Source organism: Phocoena phocoena, chromosome 2 (genome assembly GCF_963924675.1).
Source record: "Phocoena phocoena chromosome 2, mPhoPho1.1, whole genome shotgun sequence".
NCBI lineage: Eukaryota > Metazoa > Chordata > Mammalia > Artiodactyla > Phocoenidae > Phocoena > Phocoena phocoena.
In genome coordinates, this window is record NC_089220.1 from 118,314,139 (window position 1) to 118,342,086 (window position 27,948).

At 37.0% G+C, this 27,948-nt stretch overlaps 1 protein-coding gene across 2 annotated transcripts in view; it reads left to right on the forward strand.

Moving 5' to 3' along the window:
* Nucleotides 1-27,948, forward strand: part of SCAPER (S-phase cyclin A associated protein in the ER) — a 467,237-nt gene that overhangs the window by 96,489 nt on the left and 342,800 nt on the right. The window contains exons 7-9 of one of the 2 annotated variants that reach the window (XM_065871326.1): nucleotides 2,010-2,170; nucleotides 19,070-19,332; nucleotides 22,133-22,366. In XM_065871326.1, coding sequence (XP_065727398.1) covers nucleotides 2,010-2,170; nucleotides 19,070-19,332; nucleotides 22,133-22,366 — 658 coding nt within the window. The remainder of the gene's footprint in view (nucleotides 1-2,009; nucleotides 2,171-19,069; nucleotides 19,333-22,132; nucleotides 22,367-27,948) is intronic. The other variant, XM_065871328.1, reaches the window with a different exon arrangement.

Sequence of the window (27,948 nt, forward strand, 5' to 3'; positions counted from 1 at the left end):
CATTTTGCTTAACTTACTGTGTTTCGGGTCTCCTTTTTGCGGGCTGCATGTTCGTAGTTCCTGTTGTGTTCCGTTTCTGCCCTCAGTGGGTGAGGTTGGTTTAGTGACTTGTATAGGCTTCCTGGCAGAGGGGATTGGTGCCTGTGTTCTGGTGGGTGGGGCTGGATCTTGTCTTTCTGGTGGGTAGGGCCGCATGTGGTTGTGTGCTTTGGGGTGTCTGTGAACTTAGTATGATTTTAGGCAGCCTCTCTGCTAATGGATAGGGTTGTGTTCCTGTCTTGCTAGTTGTTTGGCATGGGACATCCAGCACTGGAATTTGCTGGCCGTTGGGTGCATGTGGGTCTTAGCATTGAGACGGAGATGTCTGTGAGAGCTCTCGCCAATTGATATTATGTGGGGCCGGGAGGTCTCTGATGGTCCAGTGTTCTGTATTTGGCTCTCCCACCTCAGAGGCTCAGGCAGGAGCACCAAGACCCTGTCAGCCACACAGCTGGATCCACATCACAAGAGCAAGGAATAGAAAGGGCTCCCTCAGGACTAAAAGCCTCACTGTGGACCTCCTTGCTGGGTCTCTGCAACACATAATCCCATGTGTCATAAGCTGATGGCAGGTCCAAAGCATTGCTCTCCTGTGACTGGCTACTGGAGTGGCTTGCTGATTTGCCTTATCCACCCCACGACAGCAGCTACCTCAAACCCTCAGTGTGTTAAAATTTTTAATGTTTGTTTATTCTTTGTACTTATATTATGACCTTCTTTAAGGCAAGATGTTTGTCATATCTTCTCTATCACAAGCATCTGGCATTGTATCAATACTTGGCCCTTACTAAGAGCTCATAAAGTGTTATTCAGTAGAACCAATTTTTTGCTTTCATATGAGATTATTAGATAATATTGCCTTAGGTGAAGGTTGATGGACTTTGGAACCTTATAATATTTGGACCTTAGTGGAGTGGGGGAAAGACATATAAGCAAATAAAACCAAATGTTTTTATATTCTATCACCAGTTTAAGGGAAATTTCCCTGTAATGCAGTCCATTAGTCTGTGGTTCAGAGTATTGTATAGTACATGGTTTATTTTAACCTGGAAGTCTTTAATGCATGCATAGTAAAGGTTCTCATACTGATCTCCATGTATTATGTCATTGGATTAATTGAGACTCTTTATTATCATTGTAAAACATGTTTAAGCATGCTGAAAGATTGTGGCTTATAGGCTTACTTTAGTATATATGCGCAATTCTGTTCTTCCTGGTTGAGTTAAATGCTTTAGACTATGCAGTTAGTTACCAAACTTGTTTATTCAAGTTGTCTATATATTAACTCATAACTTAAATATTAAGTAAACCACTAAAATGTGAGTGTAAAAGAGTCATTGTTTCTGTGAAAACTAAGATAAGTTTTTGGAAAGCTTTCATAAAGTGAACTGTTAACGTTTTGCTGTCAGATGAGTGGATAGGACAACTGTGAAAGATTGGGGAAATTATTATTAAAATTGAGGAGGATTGTGTACTAAGATTATTTAATAGGTGTCACTAAAGTATCACTCCATTTTAAAGAAAACAAAATTGGACATTGTCAATGAGGCATCATGTATGAAATAATATACACAAAAAAAGCCTGTTTTAATAATGCCTACATCGATAAATTGGCAAATTAATGCACATTTATATTAAAAGTTATGAGTTTTAAATGAAAATAAAATTTTAAATAAAAAATATATGAATTTTTTTAAGATTCCCCATTTAACTGAAATTTTCTTTTAAACCAATCTGGTGAGAGCTTTTTTGTTATATTTGTTCCCATATAATATGGTATATTAATGAGGTATTAGAAGAAGATAAATTTATGAGTATATTTGCCTTAAATTGCTGTGGTGGTATGTTATTCTATATATGTGGATACACGCACACACACACATAATGCATTTAAAATTTAAATATATTAACTATATATTTAAAATTTTAACTTATATTTGATTTATTAAATGCTGTCATTTTCTCCATAGGGGTTCACCTGGCACAGTGGCTGCTCCGCGTCTGGCTCCCACAGGTGTCAGTTGGGCTGACAAGGTAAAGGCTCATCATACAGGCTCTACTGCTTCTTCGGATGTAGCACCTGCCCAGTCTTGCCCACCAATGACAGTGCAGAAGCCTTCCCGCAAAAATGGCAAGTGACTTTGAATCAACCTTTGTATGTATTAGACAAGTAGATTTATGTGAAGATATTTATTTTATTCGAATTTGGTGCTAATAACATTATATATTTATCTTTGTGCATCATTTATATGATGTTAATTTGCCTCAGTTAAAATCATAAAATCATCTTAAAAACTGTATGAAAACTTTTGGAGGTCATTCTAGTCTCAGGTTTGCCCTGTGTATACTTTAAGGAGAATGATATCTTTTGTCAGTTCATTTATAAGTAGAAAAGAAATAAAGTAGTTCATCTTCTAGGTAGTATACACTTTAAAATGTCATGTCAGTACTTCATTTCATTAATATTTAAATGTTGTTTGGGTACTAAAATAATATCATGTGTTTATCTTTACTCACATATCTGTTTTCCATACCATCAGAATAATAAAGGGGCAAAAATAAATAGAAGGGCTGTAATTCTGAAGACTCATCTGAATTGATTCCATAGGAGTTTCCTTCATAAATCCAGAGTGGATTTTTATACATCTTTAGAGGCTTGGATTTTAGAGTGATAGTTAGTAAGTAATAATGAGTTTGTCTTATTAGTTAAGGAACAACTTGAGAATACTGCTTTCTTTTCTATTCAATGAAGGATCACTTTGGAGTTTTTTGGTTCATAAAGAAATGTTTTATTGGATATAACAAAGGTATTGCCACCTTTGCATTATTGATATTGTTGTTGCGCTGTTTTTCCATTTTGGTCTCAGTAAGTGCGATTGGCTTATTTCAGATATATACCTTACTTTTATGGAATATATTGCCCTTGCTTTCTCTATTGAGAAAGTAGAAAATTGAGAGTTGGTATGTTCTTAGGAAAAGGTAGGAAAATGTGGAATCATGAAGTTTAGTGTCTGTGTCTTGAAAGTCTGAGAGAAATGTGTTAAAAAATCAAAACTGCAAAAGAATTTAAAGGAATTATAGTCTTAGCATGTATCATGGTTTTGTTTAAAGCAGTACTCTCAGATTATTTATGAGTGTGACCCGTTTGGTTGAAGTGAAATGATAGATCTTCATTATGACTAGGCTTAAAAATACTCGTTAATATACCAAGGAATTTTGTTTTTGACCACTTTGGTGTTCAGTTGTGGGGTTTTGATGCACTGTTTTGCACAGTGAATTATGGTGTATATCTTAAGTAATTTATAATTACAGTAGGTATAGTACTCAAGTTTGTAATGATATGCTATAAAATTGATTTTTGTTAAAGATGATAGAGTGAGCACATGCAGTTACTTTGCTTTTTCCCCAGACTCAACTAAAATGATATGAAAGGACTTAAGGAAAAAGAGACAGGAGAAGAGATGATATGAACAAATTTTTGAAAGTTGGAAAATAGCAAGACCAGTTGTGACATTTGAGTAAGCTAGCTGAATCCTCAGCTCAGAGGGTGGGCAAAACTGTCAAGCAATCCAATTTGATCCACATAATTTCCAAAAGGATCAGTAATTGGTGGGAGCAGGTATCTCTGGAAGTGAGGGTATAGGTAGGGTTTATAAGAAGAATCTCGAATCCTCCCCACTTCCCCATAACTCTGACTAGTAGGATGAGAGTAGATGTATCTCTCTCACCCTACAGAACATTGGAGGTTTAGTTTCTAGAGAAGGTACAAAAGATGGTATTTGACCTGAGAGATACCAGACACATTGGAAGGTGGGGGTACTGTATTGCAAACAACGAGACTAAGTAGAAGACTATGGATAAAGATAATGTTGAGATGCCTCAATCTCGCTTCCACTTCAAGCCCTCTTCTACTTGAACTGCCAGGTTTCCAGATCAAGAGAACCCACACCTGAGGAACACATCCAAATCTGATACAGATCATGAGATATTGGTCTTCAAGGCTGATTCTCTAATTGATGAATGTCTGGGAGTCTTGGAAGACTTAGGCGATCTGAAGCCAGATAGTGGACTGTGGTAGATTGTCTGCAAAGATGGGTGTGAACAGTTTCTCTCATCCCTGTGCATGCATGCCACTTCCACCGTCAAGTGGTAGATTCTGTTTTCCCTCGCCTTAAATCTTTGGTTGGTCCTGTGACTTGATATAATCAATAGAATGTATCTAGAGCGAGGTTTGGTAAATTCCCAACCTAGCTGGTAAGAGGGCTTGCAGCTTCAATTTTCTCCTTGTTGGAAGCCAGCTACCATGTAAAGAAGCCCAAGATAGGCTGCTGAATAATGAGAGACCATGTGAAGAGAAAGTGGCCAGGAGAAGAACTTAGTCTCAGCCAGTAACTAGTATGAAAGATTTGGGCATGTGGTGAAGCTATCATGAATTCTCTGGTCTCAGTTGAATCACCCTTGCTGACACCATATGGAGATGAGATGAACCCCCTCCTACACCTCCCCCCACCAAACTGAGCACTCTTCAGATTCCTGAGTCAAAGAATTGCATGGAAATAACATAGTATTTTAAGATGCTAAGTTTTAGGCTTATTATATAAAAATAGATACTGGACTATCCACTATTTGAATAATATGGATTATAGAAAGATAAAGGAAAAGGAAGAAGTCATGAAATAATTAAAGGAAATTTTGTTTAACAGAAAGATAATAAGTTTTTAACCAAAAGGGCCCATTAAGTGCCCACTATAATGGATGAAACTGCAGTGACATCAGAACATGTTGGGAGGGGCTTCCCTAGTGGCTCAGTGGTTGAGAGTCTGCTTGCCAATGCAAGGGACACGGGTTCGTACCCCGGTCCAGGAAGATCCCACATGCTGCGGAGCGGCTGGGTCCATGAACCATGGCTGCTGAGCCTGTGCATCCGGAGCCTGTGCTCCTCAACGGGAGAGGCCACAACAGTGAGAGGCCCGCGTATCGCAAAAAAAAAAAAAAAAAAAAAAGTTGGGAAATTTATGAGTACTACAGATGATGAGAGGCTCTAAAAAATTAGAGAAAAGAATCAGTTTATATACAAATGACCAAGAATCAGGATGACACCTGCTTTTGCAGAATTATCACTAGAAGCCACAAGAAAATTGAGCTATGTCTTCAAAATTCTGGAGGAAAATAATTTCTAAGCTAAAATCCTATGTCCAGCCAAATTATCCATGAGATGTGAGAGTAGATTAAAGACATTTTCAGACATTCTAGGTCTCAAAAGATTTTTAACTTTATGGACACTGTCACTACCAGAGGGAGCCAGTACAGAGAAGAGGCAAAGGTAATAATTCTGTGGTGGTGATCCCAGGATGATTGCTGTGTAAATGTCTAGATAGCAGCCAGTCCAGATTTTTTTATGGTCACAGTGCCCTGGAAGGGAGGAATCCAGGAAGATAAATAAAATTCTTAAAACAACTAATGTGTTTACCCACACTGAGAAGAGATTTAAAATTTAGGAGAGTTGGGATTGAATTAATTCTAAGTCAGTAGAAAATACTGAGGCTATATCATGGAGAGAAAAGAGAGAGAGAGAGGAGAATGCAGAGAAGAGCATAAGAGGCACACCTGTAAGTGGAGTCTGAAGGGATGGAATGAATGGTACAAAAGCAACCTTTGAGGAGGTAATCACTGAAGATTTCCCCAAACTGTCAAAAGATACTGTCTTATATTCAAGAACCACTATAAACTCCAAGTAGGAAAAATATAAAACAAATCTCACCTAGATGCAATATAATAAAAATATTAAAAATCAAAGAAAGAGAAAATCTTTGCAAGTAGTCACAGCTTTAAAAAAAAAATAAAGACTTTTTTTTTTTTTTTCACCCTTTATTTTATTTTATTTTATTTTTTTTTATTTTTATTTTTTTTTTGTTTTTTGTTTTTTTTTTTTTTAAACATCTTTATTGGGGTATAATTGCTTTACAATGGTGTGTTAGTTTCTGCTTTACAACAAAGTGAATCAGCTATACATATACATATGTTCCCATATGTCTTCCCTCTTGTGTCTCCCTCCCTCCCACTCTCCCCATCCCACCCTTCCAGGCTGTCACAAAGCACCGAGCTAATATCCCTGTGCCTTGCGGCTGCTTCCCCCCAGCTATCTACCTTACTACGTTTGTTAGTGTGTATATGTCCATGACTCTCTCTCGCCCTGTCAAAACTCACCCTTCCCCCTCCCCATATCCTTAAGTCCGTTCTCCAGTAGGTCTGCGTCTTTATTCCTATCTTACCCCTAGGTTCTTCATGACATTTTTTTCCCTTAAATTCCATATATATGTGTTAGCATACGGTATTTGTCTTTTTCTTTCTGACTTACTTCACTCTGTATGACAGATTCTAGGTCTATCCATCTCATTACAAATAGCTCAATTTCATTTCTTTTTAAGGCTGAGTAATATTCCATTGTGTATATGTGCCACATCTTCTTTATCCATTCATCCGATGATGGGCGCTTAGGTTGTTTCCATGTCCTGGCTATTGTAAATAGAGCTGCAATGAACATTTTGGTACATGACTCTCTTTGAATTTTGGTTTTCTCAGGGTATATGCCAAGTAGTGGGATTGCTGGGTCATATGGTAATTCTATTTGTAGTAAAAAAAAAGACTTTTAAAATGAGCAAGAGTCAACTTATAGCTGATGAAAGCCAGATGGCAGTGGAATGACATCTTTAAGGTGCTGAAAGAAAATAACTGGAGAGAGAATTCTGCATCCAGCAAAAAATAACCTTCAAAAATGAAGGTGAAATAAAGGTAGTTCTAGATGAATAAAAATTGAGAGAATTTGTAGTCAGACCTACACTAAAAAAACCCACAGAGTTCTTCAGATGGCAGGAAAATGATTCCAGATAGCATCCCAGAAATGCATGAAGGAATGAAAAAAACTAGAAGGAATAAACATGCAGATAACCTTAAATGTGTATTGACTGTGTGAAACAATGTCTTGTGGAGCTTGACATATATGTAGAATGAAAATTTATGACAGTAACCCAAAAGATGAGAGAGGAATAAATGGAGTTTATATTTTCTAGGTTCTAACATTGTCTAAGAAGTTACAGAAGTGCTCGTTTGCATTAGACATAAGTCAACACTGTGTTATAAATTCAGGAAAACCACAAAGAAGAATAAACAAATGTTCAACTAATACTCTTTTTGATCAATCCAAAAGAAAGCAAGAGAAGAGGAAAAAAAGAAACATAAAACACATAAGACAAATCAAAAAAAGAATTATAATGTAATAGAAGTAAATGTATCAATCCCTACATTAAATGTAAATGGTCTAAATATTAAATTTTAAAAATGAAGATTATAACACTTTTAAAAATAGGGGCTTCCCTGGTGGCGCAGTGGTTGAGAGTCCGCCTGCTGATGCAGGGGACACGGGTTCGTGCCCCGGTCCGGGAAGATCCCACATGCTGCGGAGCGGCTGGGCCCGTGAGCCATGGCCACTGAGCCTGCGCATCCGGAGCCTGTGCTCCGCAATGGGAGAGGCCACAACAGTGAGAGTCCCGCGTACCACACACACACAAAAAAAAGCCCAATTGTATTCTGCTTATAAGAGATACACCTTCAATATTAAGATGTAGAAAAGTCAAAAGAAAAAGGCAGGGCAAGATATTCTATACATACCCCATTCAAATCAAAGCTAGTATTGTTACCAGATGAAATAAGAGTAGCCAAGCAACATTTTAGAGATTTTAAAAATTATTAAAGGGTCATTTCAACAGAGAGATAAAGTAACTCTAAATTTATATGCACATAACATATCTTTAAAACATATAAAGCAAACCCGGACAGGACTGAAAGGAAAAACTGAAAAAAAGTCTGTATTTACACTGGGAGATTTTACCATAACTGTCTCAAATGATAGTACCTGTAGATAAAGATCAGTAAAGATCAAAAATATCTAAACAACCTGATTAATGAACTTGACATAATTGATATGTCTAACAACTAATGCTTTTTTTTTCCATTTTTTTCCCTTTTGATACTTCAATCTGGAAACTTTTTACTGATATGTCTTCTAGTCATTCTACTCATCCTCTGTTCTCTATGTCTAATCCATATTTTCTTGAACATCTTAATAATAGCTATTTAAAAAATTTGTGTCTGAAAAGTAAAATGTTTGAACCATCTGTGAGTTTGTTAGTTTAAAAAACAGTTTTGGGGCAGTTTAGAGTTATTTTACTCTTTTTGATTAGGATGCCTCATATTTAATTGAATGTTTAACATTGTATACTAAAAGTTATAGAGACTTCTTCTAAAAATATGTAGTTTTTTATGGCAGTAAGGTAGAGAACAAGCAGAACACCTTAATCCTGTCAAGGTTTGGCTTGAGGTTTTATTAAAGTTGATGTGTTTTAGTTTTTTCTTGTTCCTTTTGGAGTCTCAATTGAAAACCTGGGGTGCTTGCCAAGACCACTTCATTCCTGAGTTCCAACTTTTGTTTCCTCAGCACCATACAGTTGCTACAATATCTGCTTAGTTCATTAGCATCCCAGCTGCTATTTTCTGCTGGGTGTCTTGGAATCTTGCCCTGTATATGCAAAGCTTAGCAGTTGTCAGACTTCTTAGGGGAAGATTGAATGCAGATTCTTTTGGCTTACTTTCCTGCAGTTTCCCCCTCTCCAAGATTTTTTCCCCTGAAGCCCCAGTTGCTTTAGACTCATCGAACTCCAATATCTGTCTTAGCTAGATAGGACTGCTGGTTTCTGCTAGAACTCACTTTCCTACACTGTGAATTCCAGCAGTCTTCAGGGAAAATTCTAGGGTGAATGTGGATCTCATGTTGTTGTCCCTATTCTCAGGAATTGTAGTTCCTCGAGTCTTGCCTATACTGGTTGCTTTCCAATGCCTTTAAACAATTCATTTATATATTTCATCTAGCTCTTGTAGTTCTCTTTGGCAGGAATAAGATTAATTTTAATACAGGCTACTTTGTCATGGCTGTAAGTCCAAATACATATTCAAGCACACATGGAATATTTACCAAAATTGACACAGTAAACAAGTTTCAACAACTTTCAGATGATTGAACTTATTCTGCCTGTCTTAACACAGTGGAATGAAGTTAGAAATTAATTACAAAAATGTAGCTGTACAATTTTCAGATTTTTGGAATTTTGGAATATATATCTGAATAATCCATGAGTCAGGGAAGAAATCACACTGAAAATTAGAAAATGTCAGTTGAATAAAAATGAACATTTGAAATCTTTGGGATTAGGGTAAAGCTATGCTTTGAGGAAATTTTCTAGCTTCAATTACACCAATTAGAAAGGAGGAAAACCTAAAATCCATACTCTGTCCATCTCAAGAAGTTAGAAAAGAACAAGCTAGACCCAGGGAATATGGAAGGAAAAATACAGGTGAGAATAGAGAAAAATTAACAAAGCCAAAATGTAGTTCTTCAAATAGACCATTAAAATTAACAGACTTCTAGTAATACCAAGAAAAAAAGGAGACAAGGCCTAGCACCAGGAATGAAACAGGGGCATTGGCACAGATCCCCAAAATATTAAAAAGAAATTATGAGCAATATTATACACTAAATTTAGAAATTTAGAAGAAATTAACAAATAACTTGAAAAACATAACAGAAGTTGCATATCAAGAATTAGAAAAACTTGAAGGAATGTAAAAAAATGTGAGTTAATAATGAAACATTTTTTCACAAAGAAAATTCCAGGTCAAAATGTCTTCACCTGTGAATTCTTCCAAACATTTTAGGTAAAGATACATTCAATCTTAAACTCTTCCTCAGAATAAAAGAGAGATCATTTTATAACCTTAATATCAAAACCTAAAAAGCATATTATAATAAAACATTTTCTCTTGAACATTGAACAACATATTAGTGAATTAAATACAGCGATAAATAAAAATGATAACAAATCACAGTCAGGTTGGGATTATTCCAGGGCTTTTTTTTTTTCTTTTTCTTTTTTCCTTTAATATCTTTACTGGAGTATAATTGCTTTACAATGTTGTGTTACTTTCTGTTGTATCACTATATGCATACGTATATCCCCATATACCCTCCCTTTTGCGTCTCATTCCCACCCTTCATATCCCACCCCTCTAGGTGGTTGCAAAACACCGAGCTGATCTCCCTGTCCTATGCAGCTGCTTCCCACTAGCTATATTACATTTGATAGTGTATTAATGTCAGTGTTACTCTCTCACTTAGTCTCAGCTTACCTTTCCCTTCCCCGTGTCCTCAAGTCCATTCTCTATGTCTGTGTTTTCATTCCTGTCCTGCCCCTAGGTTCATCAGAACCATTTTCTTTCTTTTCCTTTAAATTCCATATATATGAGTAAGCATATGGTATTTCTTTTTCCCTTCCTGACTTACTTCACTCTGTATGACCGACTCTAGGTCCATCCACCTCACTACAAATAACTCAGTTTCATTTCTTTTTATGGCTGAGTAACATTCCATTGTATATATGTGCCACATCTTCTTTATCCATTCATCTGTCGATGGACACTTAGGTTGCTTCCTTGTTCTGGCTGTTGTAAATAGTGCTGCAGTGAACATTGTGGTACATGACACTTTTTTTTTTTTTTTCGGTACGCGGGCCTCTCACTGTTGTGGCCTCTCCCGTTGCGGAGCACAGACTCCAGACGCGCAGGCTCAGTGGCCATGGCTCACGGGCCCAGCCGCTCCGCAGCATGTGGGATCTTCCCGGACCGGGGCACGAACCCATGTCCCCTGCATTGGCAGGCGGACTCTCAACCACTGCGCCACCAGGGAAGCCCATGACTCTTTTTGAATTATGGTTTTCTCAGGATATATGCCCAGTAGTGGGATTGCGGGGTCATATGGTAGTTCTATTTTTAGATTTTTAAGGAACCTCCATATTGTTCTCCATAGTGGCTGTATCAATTTACATTCCCACCAACAGTGCAAGAGGGTTCCCTTTTCTCCACACCCTCTCCAGCATTTATTGTTTGTAGATTTTTTGATGATGGCCATTCTGACTGGTGTGAGGTGATACCTCACTGGAGTTTTAATTTGCATTTTTCTAATGATTACTGATGTTGAGCATCCTTTCATCTGTTTGTTGGCAATCTGTATATCTTCTTTGGAGAAATGTCTATTTAGGTCTCCTACCCATTTTTGGATTGGGTTGTTTGTTTTTTTGATATTGAGCTGCATGAGCTGCTTGTATATTTTGGAGATTAATCCTTTGTCAGTTGCTTCATTTGTAAATATTTTCTCCCATTATGAGGGTTGGCTTTTCATCTTGTTTATGTTTTCCTTTGCTGTGCAAAAAAGCTTTTAAGTATCCTGAGGTTACATTTGTTTATTTTTGTTTTTATTTCCATTTCTCTAGAGGGTGGGTCAAAAGGGATCTACTGTGATTTATGTCATACAGTGTTCTGCCTATGTTTTCCTCTAAGAGTTTTATAGAGTCTGGCCTTACATTTAGATCTTTAATCTATTTTGAGTTTATTTTTGTGTATGGTGTTAGCGAGTATTCTAATTTCATTCTTTTACATGTACCTGTCCAGTTTTCCCATCACCACTTATTGAAGAGGCAGTCTTTCCTACATTGTATACTCTTGCCTCCTTTCTCAAAGATAAGGTGACCATATGTGCGTGGGTTTATCTCTGAGCTTTCTGTCCAGTTCCATTGATCTATATTTCTCTTTTTGTGCCAGTGCCATACTGTCTTGATTACTGTAGCTTTGTAGTATAGTCTGAAGTCAGGGAGTCTGATTCCTCCAGCTCCATTTTTCTTTCTCAAGATTGCTTTAACTGCTCAGGGTCTTTTGTGTTTCCATACAAATCGTGAAATTTTTCGTTCTAGTTCTGTGAAAAATGCCAGTGGAAGTTTGATAGGGATTGCATTGAATCTGTAGATTGATTTGGGTACTAGAATCATTTTCACAATGTTGATTCTTCCAATCCAAGAACATGGTACATCTCTCCATCTATTTGTATCATCTTCAATTTCTTTCATCAGTGTCTTATAATTTTCTGCACACAGATCTTTTGTCTCCTTAGGTAGGTTTATTCCTAGATATTTTATTCTTTTCGTTGCCATGGTAAATGGGAGTGTTCTCTTAATTTCACTTTCAGATTTTTCAGCATTAGTGTATAGAAATGCCAGAGATTTCTGTGCATTAATTTTGTATCCTGCAACTTTACCAAATTCATTGATTAGCTCTAGTAGTTTTCTGGTAGCATCATTAGGGTTCTCTATGTATAGCATCATGTCATCTGCAAACAGTGACAGCTTTACTTCTTCTTTTCTGTTTTGGATTCCTTTTATTCCTTTTGCTTCTCTGATTGCTGTGGCTAAAACTTCCAAAACTATGTTAAATTAATAGTGGTGAGAGTGGGCAACCTTGTCTTGTTCCTGATCATAGTGGAAATGCTTTCAGATTTTCCCCATTGAGGACGAAGTTGGCTGTGGGTTTGTCATATATGTCCTTTATTATGTTGAGGAAAGTTCCCTCTATGCCTACTTTCTGGAGGGTTTTTATCATAAATGGGTGTTGAATTTTGTCGAAAGCTTTTTCTGCATCTGTTGAGATGATCATATCGTTTTTCGCCTTCAGTTTGTTAATATGCTGTATCACATTCAGGGATTTGCGTATATTGAAGGATCCTTGCATTCCTGGGATAAACCCCACTTGATCATGGTGTATGATCCTTTTAATATGCTGTTGGATTCTGTTTGCTAGTATTTTGTTCAGGATTTTTGCATTTATGTTCAACAGAGATATTGACCTGTAGTTTTCTTTCCTTGTGACATCTTTGTCTGGTTTTGGTGTCAGGGTGATGGTGGCCTCATTGAATGAGTTGGGGAGTGTTCCTCCCTCTGCTATATTTTGGAAGAGTTTGAGAAGGAGATGTGTTAGCTCTTCCCTAAATGTTTGATAGAATTTGCCTGTGAATCCATCTGGTCCTGGGCTTTTGTTTGTTGGAAGATTTTTTTTTTTTTTTTTTGTGGTACGCAGAGCTCTCACCATTGCGGCCTCTCCTGTTGTGGAGCACAGGCTCCGGACGCGCAGGCTCAGCAGCCATTGTTCACGGGCCCAGCCGCTCCGCGGCATGTGGGATCTTCCCGGACGGGGGCATGAACCCGTGTCCCCTGCATCGACAGGCGGACTCTCAACCACTGTGCCATCACGGAAGCCTTCTGTTGGAAGATTTTTAATCACAGTTTCAATTTCAGTGCTTGTGATTGGACTGTTCATATTTTCTATTTCTTCCTTGTTCAGTCTTGGCAGGTTGTGCATTTCTAAGAATTTGTCCCTTTCTTCCAGTTTGTCCGTTTTATTGGCATAGAGTTGCTTGTAGTAATCTCTCATGATCCTTTTTATTTCTGCCGTGTCAATTGTTACTTCTCCTTTTTCATTTCTATTTATTTGAGTCTTTTGTTCTTTTTCTTGATGACTCTGGCTAATGGTTTATCAATTTTGTTTATCATCTCAAAGACCCAGCTTGTAGTTTCATTGATCTTTGCTATTGTTTCCTTCATTTCTTCTTCATTTATTTCTGATCTGATCTTTATGATTTCTTCCCTTCTGCTAACTTTGGGGGTTTTTTGTTTCTTCCTCTAATTGCTTTAGGTGTAAGGTTAGGTTGTTCATTTGAGATGTTTCCTGTTTCTTAAGGTAGGACTGTATTGCTGTAAACTTCCCTCTTAGAACTGCTTTTGCTGCATCCCCAAGGTTTTGGGTCCTTGTGTTTTCATTGTCATTTGTTTCTAGGTATTTTTTGATTTCCTCTTTGATTTCTTCAGTGATCTATTGGTTATTAAGTAGTGTATTGTGTAGCCTCCATGTGTTGGTATTTTTTACAGATCTTTTCCTGTAATTGACATCTAGTCTCATAGCGTTGTGGTTGGAAAAGATACTTGATACTCTTTCAATTTTCTTAAATTTACCAAGGCTTGATTTGTGACCCAAGACATGATCTATCCTGGAGAAATTCCATGAGCACTTGAGAAGAAAGTGTCTTGTGTTGGTTTTTGGATGGAGTGTCCTATAAATATCAATTAAGTCCATCTTGTTTAATGTTTCATTTAAAACTTGTGTTTCCTTATTTATTTTCATTTTGGATGATCTCTCCATTGGTGAAAGTGGTGTGTTAAAGTCCTCTAGTATAATTGTGTTGCTGTCAGTTTCCCCTTTTATGGCTGATATTATTTGCCTTATGTATTGCGGTGCTCCTATGTTGGGTGCATAAATATTTACCATTATTATATCTTCTTCTTGGATCAATCCCTTGATAATGATGTGGTGTCCTTCTTTGTCTCTTGTAATAGTCTATTTGAAAGTGTATTTTGTCTGATATGAGAATTGCTACTCCAGCTTTCTTTTGATTTCCATTTGCATGGAATATCTTTGTCTATCCCCTCACTTTCAGTCTATGTGTTCGTGGTTTTGAAGTGGGTCTCTTGTAGGCAGCATATATATGGGTCTTGCTTTTCTATGCATTCAGTCAGTCTGTGTCTTTTGGTTGGAGCATTTAATGCATTTACATTTAAGGTAGTTATTGATATGTATGTCCCTTTTACCATTTTGTTAATTGTTTTGGGTTTGTTTTTGTAGGTCTTTTCCTTCTCTTGTGTTTCCTGCCTAGAGAAGTTCCTTTAGCATTTGTTGTAAAGCTGGTTTGGTGGTGCTGAATTCTGTTAGCTTTTGCTTGTCTGTAAAGGTTTTAATTTCTCCATCGAATCTGAATGGCATCTTTGCTGGGTAGAGTAATCTTGGTTGTAGGTTTTTCCCTTTCATCACTTTAAATATGTCCTGCCACTGTCTTCTGGCTTGCAGAGTTTCTGCTGAAAGATCAGCTGTTAACCTTCTGGTTATTCCCTTGTATGTTATTTGTAGTTTTTCCCTTGCTGCTTTTAATATCTTTCTTTGTATTTAATTTTTGATAGTTTGATTAATATGTGTCTTGGCATGTTTCTTCTTGGATTTATCCTGTATGGGACTCTCTGCACTTTCTGGACTTGTTTAACTATTTCCTTTTCCATATTAGGGAAGTTTTCAACTATAGTCTCTTCAAATATTTTCTCAGTCCGTTTCTTTTTCTCTTCTTCTTCTGGGACCCATATAGTTCGAATCTTGGTGCATTTAATGTTGTCCCAGAGGTCTCTGAGACTGTCCTCAGTTGTTTTCATTCTTTTTGCCTTATTCTGCTGCTTATTATTTGCACTATTTTATCTTCCAGGTTACTTATCCATTCTTCTGCCTCAGTTTTTTGGCTATTGATTCCTTCTAGAGAATTTTTAATTTCATTTATTGTGTTGTTCATCATTTTTTATTTGGTCTTCAGTTCTTCTAGGTCCTTGTTAAAGTTTTCTTGTATTTTCTCCATTTTGTTTCCAAGATTTTGGATTGTCTTTGCTATCATTATTCTGAATTCTTTTTCAGGTAGACTGCCTATTTCCTCTTTAATTGTTTGGTCTGGTGTGTTTTTACCTTGCTCCTTCATCTGCTGTGTATTTCTCTGTCTTCTCACTTTGCTTAACTTACTGTGTTTGGGGTCTCCTTTTAACAGGGTGCAAGTGCATAGTTCCCGTTGTTTTTGTTTTCTGCCCCCAGTGGGTTGTGTAGGCTTCCTGGTGGAGGGGTCTGGTGCCTGTTTTCTGGTGGATGAGGCTGGATCTTGTCTTTCTGGTGTGCAGGACCACGTCCTGTGGTGTGTTTTGGAGCGTCTGTGACCTTATCATGATTGGAGGCAGCCTCTCTGCTAATGCATGGGGTTGTGTTCCTGTCTTGCTAGTCATTTGGCATAGGGTGTCAAGCACTGTAGCTTGCTTGTCTTTGAGTGGAGCTGGGTTTAAGAGTTGAGATGGAGATCTCTGGGATTTCTTTCGCCATTTGATATAACGTGGAGCCGGGAGGTCTCTGGTGGACCAATGTCTTAGACTCGGCTCTCCCACCTCAGAGGCACAGGCCTGACACCTGGTCAGAGTGCCAAGACCCTGTCAGCTACACGACACAGAAGAAAAGGGAGAAAAAAAGAAAGAAAGACAGAAAAAATAAAATAAAATAACGTTATTAAAATCAAAAATGAAAAATAATTATTAAAAAGTAATAAAAGAAATAAAAAGACAGAAAGAAGAGAGCAACCAAACTGAAAAACAAATCCACCAATGATAACCAGCACTAAAAAATGTACTTAAAAAAAAAAAAGACAGACCGAACCCTAGGACAAATGGTAAAAGCAAAGCTATACAGACAAAATCATACAAAGAAGCGTACACGTACACACTCACAAAAAAAGGAAAAGATTATATATATATATATATATATATATATATATATATATATATGTATGTATAAGGGAGCAACGAAATCAATAAACACTTCTACTAATGTTAATAAACTGTAAATACTAAAGTAAGATAAACATATAACCAGAAACAAATTATTTGCAGAAAGCAAATCCCAAGTCTACAGTTCTCCCAAAGTCTGCCGCCTCAATTTTGGGATGATTTGTTGTCTACTCAGGCATTCTACAAGTGCAGGGTACATCAAGTTGATTGTGGAGATTTAATGCGCAGCTCCTGAGGCTGCTGGGAGAAATTTCCCTTTTTCTTCTTGTTCGTACCGCTCCTGAGGTTCAGCTTTGGATTTGGCCCTGCCTCTGCGTGTAGGTCACCTGAGGGCATCTTCTCCATTCAGACAGGACAGGGTTAAAGTAGCAGCTGATTAGGTGACTCTGGCTCACTCAGGCTGGGGGGAGGGAGGTGTATGGTATGCGGCTTGAGCCTGCGGTGGCAGAGGCCACTGTGACGTTGCAGCAGCCTGAGGCATGCCGTGTGTTCTCCTGGGTATGCTGTTCCGGTATCATGGGACCCGGGCAGTGGTGGGCTGCGCGGGCTCTCCTGAGGGGAGGTGTGGATAGTGACCTGTGCTTGCACAGAGGCTTCTTGGTGGCTGCAGCAGCAGCCTTAGTGTTTCGTGCCCTTCTCTGGTGTCCGTGCTGATAGCCATGGCTCGTGCCCATCTCTGGAGCTCGTTTAGGCAGTGCTCTGAATCCCTTCTCCTCGTGCACTCTGAAACAATGGTCTTTTGCCTCTTAGGCAGTTCCAGACATTTTCCCGGACTCCCTCCCAGCTAGCTGACTAGGTCAGTGTCTACCAGTTCTGACTTTCACTACCTCGTTAAGTCTCACTGCTGCTTGGTGGGTGTGGAAGTTCAGCTCCCACTGACACTAGGTGTGAGGGAAAGTGGAGTGCTGAGTAAGTACGGTTCCTACTGCTTTGTTTAGTGTTATTAATGCCAATTGGAGGTAAGAGCTCAGCTCACATTTTGCTGACATTTGCTGACATTGTTTTGGTGAGGGAATTGGACCACCATCTGCTTCTGCCAGGTGGGCAACGGAAGTTCAGCTCTCTGCTTACCCCTATTGAAACTATGGGGTGGAAGTTTTCCACTGACGTTTGGCTAGAATAGAAGGAATATTGCCAAAATGGTTGTCTGTTTTCTTAGGCCATCCTTTTCTCTGTCCTTTGGCTTGGCAAAACAAGTTTTGCTGTTGCCTGTTTTGTCTATGTCAGTTGGTCCTTCTGGATTGGAGGCTTTTTATAGCATCCTGTCAGCAATAAACAAAAACAGAACTCACTGCTGTGCTGCTTTTCAATTCCCAGGGTCACTAGGCAGTCCACCTACTACTTTCTATCTTTTAAAATCGTCCTGTGCTTATTTTGTATGTTTTTTTCCAGAGTTCTTAATTGTAAGTAGGAGGACGTGGAAATGAAGGTGAGGCTACTCCATCTTGGCCAGAACTGGAAGTCTTCATACTAATTTTGATAGATTACAATTAGCCTATAAAATTTTAAAAATTGTGGCTATCACTGTATACATATATATCTCAGGTTGTGAAATTTTGAAACATTTTGGTAGAAGCTTATTTATTTTAGGCTAGTTTGCTCTGTGACTTTGGATACAGGCCTTCATTTTCTTATGTGTATGGTGAAATACTGGACTAGATCATTGAGGGTTCATTCATTTAACACTATAATCTTATGATCATTAAAATAGTTTTTTACCTTTTTTTCCTACGTCAGTGTATACTGTTAGTACTGAGACAGGGGAAAAAGAACGTGGATTTTGGACCAAGGCCTACGTTTGGATTCTAAAAGAAGGGGAGGTGGTTTTTACATATTCATTGGGTATGGACATCAGAACCAATTTGCCTAGACTTACATCTTGGCTTTACCTTTACTAAGTGTGTGACCTTGGGTAAATTTCTCAACCTCTCTTTGTCTCAGTTTCCTCACTGGTAATATGGGAATGATAGTACTGATCTTAGAGGGTTGTTGTGAACCCTCTAAGAGGGTTTATTTAAAAGAGTTACATCTAAGGCACTTAGAACGGTTCTAGCACATAGTATATACAGTATAAATGTTATTACTTTCTGACTATGGGGACTTAGGTCAGTCTTTTTTGTTTTTTAAGGATTTATTTATTTTATTTTTGGCTGCATTGGGCCTTAGTTGCAGCACACCGTATCTTCATTGAGGCATGTGGGATCTTTCGTTGTGGCACATGGGTTTCTCTCTAGTTGTGGCACACAGGCTCCAGGGTGCATGGGCTCTGTAGTTTGCGGCATGCAGGCTCTCTAGTTGAGGTGTGTGAACTCAGTAGTTGTTGTGCTCTGGCTTAGTTGCCCCTTGGCATGTGGGATCAGGGATCGAACCCATGTCCCCTGCATTATAAGGCGAATTCTTTACCACTGGACCACCAGGGAAGTCCCAGGGTCTTAGGTCAGTCTTAATCTCAGTTTTATCATTTGTAAGATAGGGATAATTATACCTACCCCACAGTGTGGTTGTAGGAACTAGAGAATACACACACACACTTGTGCACAATACACCTTGCATAGTAATTAGTGTCATGTTTATATTTTAGTTATATTTAATGGGAATTAGGTTGGAAAATGTTATTTTGTAGGTTTTTGAAAACGTTTATCATCAAAGAAATCTTGATTTATTTTCTTCCCTCAATTGCGTAGAACGGAAAGATGCTGAAGGATGGGAAACTGTTCAGAGAGGAAGGCCTGTTCGTTCACGATCAACAGCAGTGATGCCAAAAGTTTCATTACCAACAGAAGCATTAAGATCAAAGGATGACAGTGATAAAGAAAATGTACGTCTTCTACCTGACCAAAGTATTCAGAAAGGTGAATTTGTTGGAGGTGGACCTTCTAATACTGTAGAATCTCGGCTCAAAGACTCATTACACTCATGTGATCATCCTCTCGCAGAGAGAACCCAGGTAGTACATTCTGAAAATCCTTTTATTGCTTTTTTATAAAGGATATATATACGTATGTTGGAATGTCTTAATTTTTCTACTTCATTTTTTACTTTTATTGTGAAAAATTTCAGATCTACAGAAAAGTTGCAAGAACAGAATAATGAACTCTCCTGTACCCTTTTCATAGATTCACAGATTAACATTTTGCCACATTCTTTTCTCTCTCTATTTACATATCACATACTCATATTGTATGCTAAACATTTGAGAATAATGTGCAAATATCATAACCATTCACCTTTAAATGCTATAGCATATATCTCTAAAGAACAAAGAAACTCTTTTACATAACCACACTATAATTATAAAATTCGGGGAATTTGACATTTATATAATATTGTTATTGAATTTATAGTCTGTATTCAAAAATTTCCAGTTGTCCCAATAATTTCTTCATAGAATGTTTTTCCATGATGCATGATCCAATCTAGAGTCACACATTGTATTTGGCTTTGTTTCTTTAATGTCTTTCACCAGGGACAGTTACTCAGCCTGTCTTTGTCTTTCATGACATTAATATTTTTGAAGTATACATTGTGGGTTTTTTGTACAGTGTTCTTCAGTTTGTTTATTCATTATTCACTTTAGCTTATACATTTTTGAGAGAAATAAAGTGATTGTTCTTAGCCTCACATTTAAAGGCATATCATATCAATTTACCCAAGTTTGTTAACTTTGATTACTGGTTAAAATGGTGTCCTCCTGCTTCATTTGTAGTGTTATTTTAAATGGTGATGAAAGTAGAATAACTTTTCACTTGCTCTACTTTTACTTCCTACAATTCGAGTATAGAGTGATTTATATTTAAATAATTCTTTAAAGTTAATATTCCCAGTACTCTTCTGTCAGTCCATTTGAAGTTTATTTTACTTACTCGGTTAAGCAAGGCATTTTTTTTAAAAAACAGGACTTTAAAATAATTTTTATTTTATTATTATTATTATTTTTGGGCCACCCTGTATGGCATGTGGGATCTTAGTTCCGAGACCAGGGATTGAACCTGCACCCCCTGCATTGGAAGCATGAAGTCTTAACCACTGGACCGCCAGGGAAGTCCCAGCAATGCATTTTTAAAAGATATTTGTTTACAAAAAAATTTTATGTTCAGTTAGTATAATTTTATGTAAAATGTCCAATGAAATATAAGAGAGATTCTTAGATAAGGTACAGGGACTAAGTAAAAAAGTTGTAAAATAGTTGTCATATTTCTCAGTCCAGAATAGTATCTGCCTTTTAAAATTCTCTCCTTTTACTTGTAGGATATTTATTTTTATTAGAAACTGTACTCAACTTCCGTGGGTTTTTTCCTTAATGATAATAATGACTCTTAATCGTACATTGTTCCTGATGTTTTATAACTCTTTAATGTATGTATGTTTTGTGCCCACATGAGATTGAAAGCTCCTTGTGGGCATTATCTTATGTTGCCTTTTAATTTCCCACAATATGGAGCAGAGTCAAAGATACGTAGGAAGTAATCAGTACATAGTTGTTGGGTGAAACTTTAAGAAACTTTTAAATGTAGGTAAATTTGATGATGAAATCACTTTCTATATCACTTAACTAACATCTGGCATTCTTGGTACATGTATTATATTTTAACTATAAAAGTTAACAGTGTAAAAATTATGCTGATTTTGTGTAATGAATAAACTTATGTGATTTTTTGAGGTTTTAGAAATAGTCTATACATAGAACTTTTGAGTAATTATTGTTAAATTATTTCAGTATAAAAGTTCACTGCTTGTGGTGGCCAAGCTAATATTAATAATTGTTTTCTCCACTGTCATTCTGAAAATGGAATTAGCATTTTTATATATTTTTCAACATTATAGTTTAGCTTTGATTTTGTTATTTAAGTTGATATTGATTTTTTAATAAACAGGGTTGACTATATTGTGAAGATCAATAATGCTAATGTAAATATTACTGAGAAGATTATAAACCATGGTGACTGATGTATGGATAATGTTGATAGCAGTATAAACATTGTGATGCAATTTGAATAATGCTTATGCTAAAATGAACACTTTGGGACACTTTAAAGTTCTAACCAATAGTAGGATTTTTGAAGTAGTTTATATGACTTGGCCAAGTTTAATATTTATATAAATACTATATCAAACTAGGGTTTTTATGGCCACTGTACTGTTTATCTAATGTTTATTTAAGTAGTGATGTGAGTAAGTTTTAAAGTCGCAATTTTAGATTTTAGTTCTTCTCCTTGGAGTTCGTTACTCTGAGTATAGCTGGAAAACATAGCACCATTCTTTCTGTACTCTGTTAGAAAGTGAAAATAAAGGCTTGTTCCTATTAACTAAACTAGAAAGTTTTAAAAAAATGGGTATGTATTTGACTTTAGCATAAATTGTATTTGTTTAAGTGGTTTTTATGTTTCTCTTGGTTATGTGTTAAATATTTCTAAAGGGGAATGGAGAGCCTATTGAAGTCTAAAGAATATGAATTGCATAATGAAACTGCATGCTGACATATCCTCTACTTTTTATGGTGTATTTCTCTTTTATATCTGAGATTTGGTATTATGTGCTATGTGGTGTCCTAAACATAGTAGATGTGCAAATAAAATTTGTGGCTGCTTAATGGTTTCTCTTCTTATACTTGAAACATACCAAAAAATGACTGAGTCATCTGTCAGTCACCTGCTGCTTTACAGTTGATAGGTTAAGCAGAATCAGGTTTTCTAGAGTGAAATAAGTTGATTATTATCTCTGATTCAATCTGTAATATGTTTCGTTAGTTCACAGTGAGTACACTGGATGATGTCAAGAACTCTGGCAGTAGTTTCTTACAAGACAATTCTGTGCAAACTTCTGAAATACCTGCCGTTCACATTGATATAGAGTGTGTTTCAGTTACTCAGCAAGCTGACACACCTTTGCAAGCAAGTGAAGACAAATTTTCAGAAGAGAAAGAAAGAATAGAAAGTGAAATGGATCCTTCAGATATTTCAAATGTGAGTGCTGCTAACTTGGTAAGAACAACTTATCGGAATTCTGAGTAAATATATTAAAGAGACATAAAACCCAATAATAAAAATTTGTAATGTATATTTCTGTACACTTTACAAGCACTTTTTAACATAACATTTTATATATGTTATTTCACTTTAACATTTTATTCTTATAGCAATCTTTTGATATAGTTAAGTTTCTTCTTATTTTGTAGAGGAAGGAAATGAGACTGTGAGAATTAAATAACTTGTTCAAAATCATTCACGTGGTGTGTGATTTGATCACATGTTCTTTAGCATTAAGAAACTATCATAATAATGTTTTCTATGCAACATCTACCACTCTGATAGATGGGAAATTGTGCTTAATGAACTTAGCTTTTAGAATTCTCTTAACAGAGTACTTTAGACAGTTATTATCTCTTGCTTGGAGTTGGTCTTTAAGATGAAATTTATTTATCATCCCTATGGCAGAATCTTTAAAAATGCATTGACTTAAAATTACTTACATAGGTTTATGTTTTTGGATGACTATTTAATTCTGCTCATGTCTTTCTCCTTCCCATTTTAGTATTAAGATACTTGGCCTGAGTATAATTCAGATTAGGTCATGTTGGGTTTGTTTAAAAAGTAATTTTCAAAAGGAATAGGCACATATAAAAAGTTGTTGAGAAAAAATTCAAATTTAGTTCGTTTTTTTTTTGGCAATTGACAAGGAAATTTAGTTTTTCTGAGATATACATTTTAAAGTAATAACTAGAATTATGACTTATAACATTATACCAGAACATATAAGATTTTTAGAAATTTCACATAATGTCTGAAACATTTATATTAACATATTTCCATACAAATAACCCAAAGAAAGTTTAGTATTAGGTTTTGTTTGTTTCTTTCTTTATACTGCAGGTTCTTATTAGTCATCAGTTTTATACACATCAGTGTAAACATGTCGATCCCAATCGTCCATTTCAGCACACCACCATCTGTACCCCACTGCGGATTTCCCCCTTGGTGTCCATTTGTTTGTTCTCTACATCTGTGTCTCAACTTCTGCCTTGCAAACTGGTTCATCTGTACCATTTTTCTAGGTTCCACATAAATGCGTTAATATACGATATTTGTTTAGCTCTTTCTGACTTACTTCACTCTGTATGACAGTCTCTAGGTCCATCCGCGTCTCAACAAATGACCCAATTTCGTTCCTTTTTATGGCTGAGTAATATTCCATTGCATATATATACCACAACTTCTTTATCCATTCATCTGTCGATGGGCATTTAGGTTGCTTCCATGACCTGGCCATTGTAAATAGTGCTGCAATGAACATTGGGGTGCATGTGTCTTTTTGAATTATGGTTTTCTCAGGGTATATGCCCGGTAACTCTATTTTTAGTTTTTTAAGGAACCTCCATACTGTTCTCCATAGTGGCTGTATCAATTTACATTCCCACCAACAGTGCAAGAGGGTTCCCTTTCCTCCACACCCTCTCCAGCATCTGTTGTTTGTAGATTTTCTGATGATGCGCATTCTAACTGGTGTGAGGTGATACCTCATTGTAGTTTTGATTTGCATTTCTCTAATAATTAGTGATGTTGAGCAGCTTTTCATGTGCCTCTTGGCCATCTGTATGTCTTCTTTGGAGGAATGTCTATTTAGGTATTCTGCCCATTTTTGGATTGGGTTGTTTGTTTCTTTAATATTGAGCTGCATGAGCTGTCTATATATTTTGGAGATTAATCCTTTGTCCGTTGATTCATTTGCAAATATTTTCTCCCATTCTGAGGGTTGTCTTTTTGTCTTGTTTATGGCTTCCTTTGCTGTGCAAAAGCTTTGAAGTTTTATTAGGTCCGATTTGTTTATTTTTGTTTTTATTTCCATTGCTCTAGGAGGTGGATCAAAAAAGATCTTGCTGTGGTTTATGTCAAAGAGTGTTCTTCCTATGTTTTCCTCTAAGAGTTTTATAGTGTCTGGTCTTACATTTAGGTCTCGAATCCAATTTGAGTTTATTTTTCTGTATGGTGTTAGGGAGTGTTCTAATTTCATTCTTTTACAGGTACCTGTCCAGTTTTCCCAGCACCACTTATTGAAGAGACTGTCTTTACTCCATTATATATCTTTGCCTCCTTAGTCATAGATAAGTTGACCATAGGTGTGTGGGTTTGTCTCTGGGCTTTCTATCTTGTTCCATTGATCTGTGCTTCTGTTTTTGTTCCAGTACCATATTGTCTTGGTTACTGTAGCTTTGTAGTATAGTCTGAAGTCAGAGAGTCTGATTCCTCCAGCTCCGTTTTTTTCCCACAAGACTGCTTTGGCTATTCGGGGTCTTTTGTGTCGCCGTACAAATTTTAAGATGATTTGTTCTAGTTCCGTAGAAAATGCCATTGGTAACTTGATAGGTATTGCATTGAATCTGTAGATTGCTTTGGGTAGTATAGTCATTTTCACAATGTTGATTCTTCCAATCCAAGAACATTGTATATCTCTCCATCTGTTGGTATCATATTTAATTTTTTTCTTCAGTGTCTTATAGTTTTCTGCATACAGGTCTTTTGTCTCCCTAGGTAGGTTTATTCCTAGGTATTTTATTCTTTTTGTTGCAATGGTAAGTGGGAGTGTTTCTGTAATTTCTCTTACAAATTTTTCATCATTAGTGTATAGGAAATGCAAGAGATTTCTGTGCATTAATTTTGTTCTGCAACTTTACCAAATTCATTGATTAGCTCTTGTAGTTTTCTAGTGGCAGTCTTAGGATTCTCTATGTATATTATCCTGTCATCTGCAAACAGTGACAGTTTAACTTCTTTTCCAATTTGTATTCCTTTTATTTCTTTTTCTTCTCTGATTGCTGTGGCTAGGACTTCCAAAAGTATGTTGAATAATAGTGGTGAGAATGGACATCCTTGTCTCATTCCTGATCTTAGAGGAAATGCTTTCAGTTTTTCACCATTGAGAATGATGTTTGCTGTGGGTTTGCCATATATGGCCTTTATTATGTTGAGGTAGGTTCCCTCTATGCCCACTTTCTGGAGAGTTTTTATCATAAATGGTGTTGAATTTTTTCAAAAGCCTTTTCTTCATCTATTGAGATGATCATATCGTTTTTATTCTTCAATTTGTTAATATGGTGTATCACATTGATTGATTTGCATATAGTGAAGAATCCTTGCATCCCAGGGATAAATCCCACTTGGTCATGGTGTATGATCCTTTCAATGTGTTGTTGGATTCTGTTTGCTAGTATTTTGTTGAGGTTTTTTGCATCTATATTCATCAGTGATATTGGTCTGTAATTTTCTTTTTTTGTTGTATCTTTGTCTGGTTTTGGCATCAGGGTGATGGTGGCCTCATAGAATGAGTTTGGGAGTGTTCCTCCCTCTGCAGTTTTTTGGAAGAGTTTGAGAAGGGTGGGTGTTAGCTCTTCTCTAAATGTTTGATAGAATTCAGCTCTGAAGCTATGTGGTTCTGGACTTTTGTTTGTTGGGAGATTTTTTTTTTTTTTTGCGGTACATGGGCCTCTCACTGTTGCGTTCTCTCCAGTTGTTGAGCCCAGGCTCCAGATGCGCAGGCTCAGCAGCCATGGCTCACAGGCCCTGCTGCTCCGCGGCATGAGGGATCTTCCGGGCCCGGGGCACGAACCCGTGTCCCCTGCATCGGCAGGTGGACTCTCAACCACTGCACCACCAGGGAAGCTCTGTTGGAAGATTTTTAATCACAGTTTCAACTTTATTACTTGTGATTGGCCTGTTCGTATTTTCTGTTTCTTCTTGGTTCAGTCTTGGAAGGTTATACCTTTCTAGGAATTTGTCCATTTCTTCCAGGTTGTCCATTTTATTGGCATAGAGTTGCTTGTAGTAGTCTCTTAGGGTGTTTTGTATTTCTACGGTGTCTGTTGTAACTTCTTTTTCATTTCTAATTTTATTCATTTGAGTCCTCTCCCTCTTTTTCTTCATGAGTCTGGCTAATGGTTTATCAATTTTGTCTTCTCAAAGAACCAGCTTTTAGTTTTATTGATCTTTGCTATTGTTTTCTTTGTTTCTATTTCCTTTATTTCTGCTCTGATATTTATGATTTCTTTCCTTCTGCTAACTTTGGGTTTTGTTTGTTATTCTTTTTTTTTTTTTGTGGTACATGGGCCTCTCACTGTTGTGGCCTCTTCCACTGTGGAGCACAGGCTCCGGACGTGCAGGCCCAGCGGCCATGGCTCACGGGCCCAGCCACTCTGCGGCATGTGGGATCCTCCTGGACCTGGGCACGAACCCGTGTCCCCTGCATCGGCAGGCAGACTCTCAACCACTGCGCCACCAGGGAAGCCCTTGTTTGTTATTCTTTCTCTAGTTCCTTTAGGTGTAAGTTTAGATTGTTTACTTGAGATTTTTTTTTTGTTTCTTGAGGTAGGCTTGTATAGCTATGAACTTCCCTGTTAGAACTGCTTTTGCTGCATCCCATAAGTTTTGGATCGTCGTGTTTTTGTTGTCATTTGTCTCTAGGGATTTTTTGATTTCCTCTTTGATTTCTTCAGTGGTTTCTTGGTTGTTTAGTAACGTATTGTTTAGCCTCCATGTGTTTGTGTTTTTTACGTTTTTTCCCCTGTAATTCATTTCTGGTCTCATAGCGTTGTGGTCAGAAAAGATGCTTGATATGATTTCAATTTTCTTAAATTTACTGAGGCTTGATTTGTGACCCAAGATGTGATCTATCCCGGAGAATGTGCACACTTGAGAAGAAAGTGTATTGTGTTGTTTTTGGATGGAATGTCCTGTAAATATCAATTAAATCTATCTCATCTATTGTGTCATTTAAAGCTTCTGTTTCCTTATTTATTTCCTTTTGGATGATCTGTCCATTGGTGTAAGTGAGGTTTTAAAGTCCCCCACTATTATTGTGTTACTGTCGATTTCCTCTTTTATAGCTGTTAGCAGTTGCCTTATGTATTGAGGTGCTCCTATGTTGGGTGAATATATAATTATAATTGTTATATATTCTTCTTGGATTGATCCCTTGATTATTATGTAGTGTCCTTCCTTGTCTCATGTAACATTCTTTATTGTAAAGTCTATTGTATCTGATATGAGCATAGCTACTCCAGCTTTCTCTTGATTTCCATTTGCATGGAATATCTTTGTCCATCCCCTCACTTTCAGTCTGTATGTGTCCCTTCGTCTGAAGTGGGTCTCTTGTAGACAGCATATATATGGGTCTTGTTTTTGTATCCATTCAGCAAGCCTGTGTCTTTTGGTTGGAGCATTTAATCCATTCACATTTAAGGTAATTATTGATATGTATGTTCCTATGACCATTTTCTTAATTGTTTTGTGTTTGTTTTTGTAGATCCTTTTCTTCTGTTGTGTTTCCCACTTAGAAAAGTTCCTTTAGCATTTGTTGTAGAGCTGGTTTGGTGGTGCTGAATTCTCATAGATTTTGCTTGTCTGTAAAGCTTTTGATTTCTCCATTGAATCTGAATGAGGTCCTTACCTGGTAGAGTAATCTTGGTTGTAAGTTCTTCCCTTTCATCACTTTAAGTATTTCATGCCACTCCCTTCTGTCTTGTAGAGTTTCTGCTGAGAAATCAGCTGTTAGCCTTATGGGAGTTCCCTTGTAT